At 45.3% G+C, this 2438-nt stretch overlaps 1 protein-coding gene across 2 annotated transcripts; it reads left to right on the forward strand.

Annotated features, from left to right (window-relative positions):
• Nucleotides 1-118: 118 nt before the first annotated feature.
• Nucleotides 119-2108, forward strand: LOC126496417 (lysine-specific demethylase 2B-like). 2 transcript variants are annotated; one of them, XM_050133928.1, is made up of 3 exons: nt 119-728; nt 810-974; nt 1644-2108. In XM_050133928.1, exons 1-3 carry the CDS (start codon nt 530-532, stop codon nt 1919-1921), a joined length of 642 nt encoding a protein of 213 aa, XP_049989885.1. In that variant the 5' UTR covers nt 119-529; the 3' UTR covers nt 1922-2108. The 2 variants fall into 2 exon arrangements, with proteins under 2 accessions (XP_049989885.1, XP_049989886.1); XM_050133929.1 differs by having other exon boundaries at nt 164-728; nt 810-971; nt 1644-2068.
• The last annotated feature ends 330 nt before the right edge of the window (nt 2109-2438 follow it).

Genomic DNA, 2438 nt, shown 5'->3' on the forward strand with positions numbered 1-2438 from the left:
TTTTTTTGGTTTTGTTTTTTTGGATTTTTCAAGACAGGGTTTCTCCATAACTTTTGGTTCCTGTCCTGGAACTAGCTCTTCTAGACCAGGCTGGCCTCGAACTCACAGAGATCTGCCTGCCTCTGCCTCCCGAGTGCTGGGATTAAAGACATGCGCCACCACCGGCTCCCATTTGCTTTTCTTATATGAAAAACTAAGGACCACATAGAATTCCTTGTCTAGATTTAGCTGAAGTTGAATATGAGTGACCAGTACTAATTCCGGCTTGATATTTTCCATATCAGTTTTAGCTGCATTTCTGACCCTCCCTCATAAGAGGATCCAGTGCCTCCACAGGAGTTATTAGAAGGTGTAGTAAGGTCCAGAAATATTTTATGAAGAGTACTTGCTGGCATCTTCTGTGTAAGCATGTGGCTACGGTAGATGCTAATTAGGTGGGAGAGGACTGAATCCTAAAGGAACTTCCTCCTCGAGATGGCACATGGGGAAGTTATAGCCAAGCAGGGGTTCTCCAGGTAAGCTAGTAACTATGATGATGTGTTCCTTGCCTGGCCTGGCTCTCAGGTGCTGCGATAAGCGGTTGTGGACCCGCATTGACCTGAACCACTGCAAATCCATCACGCCCCTGATGCTGAGTGGCATCATCCGGCGACAGCCTGTCTCCCTTGACCTCAGCTGGACCAATATCTCCAAGAAGCAACTGAGTTGGCTCATCAACCGGTTGCCTGGTAAGCTTTTGTTAAGGATCCCAAATGTGCAGTAATGATAGCTGGATTGTGTCACTTGACTCATTCCCACTTATCTCCTAGGGCTCCGGGACTTGGTGCTGTCGGGCTGCTCATGGATTGCTGTCTCAGCCCTCTGTAGCTCCAGTTGTCCATTGCTCCGGACCCTGGATGTCCAGTGGGTAGAAGGACTAAAGGATGCCCAGATGCGGGATCTCCTGTCCCCACCCACAGACAACAGGCCAGGTAGTTGTCAGGCTACCCTAAGCAGTCTGTCTCATGGAGATGATGTGGCCAAGATACCCTGTTCTGGTTTTGAGTACATTACCCTCTCTCAGCCCCCTCCTTCCATGTGGTTTATGCATCATCAGCTTTGTTCTTTGCTGGAAGACATAGGTTAGAGTTCTTTGTGTGCTTTGGGTATGAGGATTTTAAGGAAAGGCAAATTCTCCTCTGCTTATATGGTCTCTAGTCTGTTTCTTTGTTAACTTAATCTTCAGTGGTTTTAACCTTCTCTTCTGAGGCACCAATATTAGGGTGGTTGAGTGAGAACTCCAAAGAATAATATGTTCCTAGGCCAGATGCCTGAGTCTCTCTCTCTCTCTCTGTCACACACACACACCAAAGCTTAAATGATACATATATGAGGTGGGATAACCACAGACAAGGGTAGTGAGCTAGAATGAATAATATTTTCGCCAACCATAGCTTGAAGACAGATCCTACAACCACGTTCTGATTTTTAATGCTGAAATTCTGGTTTGGGCTAGGATACGCGTCATGAGTATGAAATGAAAGGTTACACCTACCCAGCAAGTGGTGTAACAGCATTTGCTGTTTTAGAGTATTAGTAGCAGAACTTGAACTTGATTTCCTGTTCAGATTGATGGATTGCCTCTCTCCTATCTGCCCCAACAGGTCAGATGGACAATCGGAGCAAGCTCCGGAACATTGTAGAACTGCGCCTCGCTGGCCTGGACATCACAGATGCCTCCCTGCGGCTCATTATCCGCCATATGCCCCTGCTCTCCAAGCTCCACCTCAGTTACTGTAACCACGTCACTGACCATTCCATCAACCTGCTCACCGCAGTTGGCACTACCACCCGAGACTCTCTGACAGAGATCAACCTATCAGGTGAGGTGGGCCCTATACCTATGGGAAGTCCTGGCATCTGTGGGACAGCTAGGCGTTGATGGCGCACACCTTTAATCCCAGCACTCAGGAGACAAAGGCAGGTGGATCTCTGCGACTTCGAGGCCAAGCCTGGTGTACGAGTTCCAGGACAGGCAGGCTAAACAGAAACCCTGTCTGAAAAACCAAACAAATCTAATGCCGTCTAGTCACAGTACTTGGAAATATAAGTGAATGAGACCACCAAGTCTAAAGAAGTTATTATTAAAATTGAAATAATTTCTATCAAAAAATAGAGCTAACTCTGATAGTATCTAACAGTGGTTCCTGATCTACTGTCTAAAGACATCTCCTGGATTCTAAGAGACAGTCTCATGCCTGCAGCCAGAGCGTGAGCAGTAGCCACTAAATACAGGGTTCGCTAATGGACTAGCATAGACTGTATTTCTTTTTTTTTAATTTATTTATTTAATATTATTGAATATCCTCTTTTCTTTTCCTTTTTTTTTAATTTTATTTAATTAATTTATTTATTTATTTTTGGTTTTTCGAGACAGGGTTTCTCTGGTTTTGGAGCCT

Source organism: Alexandromys fortis, unplaced genomic scaffold (genome assembly GCF_014885135.2).
Source record: "Alexandromys fortis isolate MF-2015 unplaced genomic scaffold, M_Fortis_MF-2015_v1.1 scaffold_4172, whole genome shotgun sequence".
NCBI lineage: Eukaryota > Metazoa > Chordata > Mammalia > Rodentia > Cricetidae > Alexandromys > Alexandromys fortis.

What these genes read in the sequence shown, in the direction of transcription:
- LOC126496417 (XM_050133928.1), top strand. Translation starts at nt 530, where the DNA reads ATGATGATGTGTTCCTTGCCTGGCCTGGCTCTCAGGTGCTGCGATAAG. An exon ending in GCTCATCAACCGGTTGCCTG is followed by an intron (nt 729 to 809) that starts GTAAGCTTTTGT and finishes CTTATCTCCTAG; the next exon opens with GGCTCCGGGACTTGGTGCTG. An exon ending in CACAGACAACAGGCCAGGTA is followed by an intron (nt 975 to 1,643) that starts GTTGTCAGGCTA and finishes CTGCCCCAACAG; the next exon opens with GTCAGATGGACAATCGGAGC.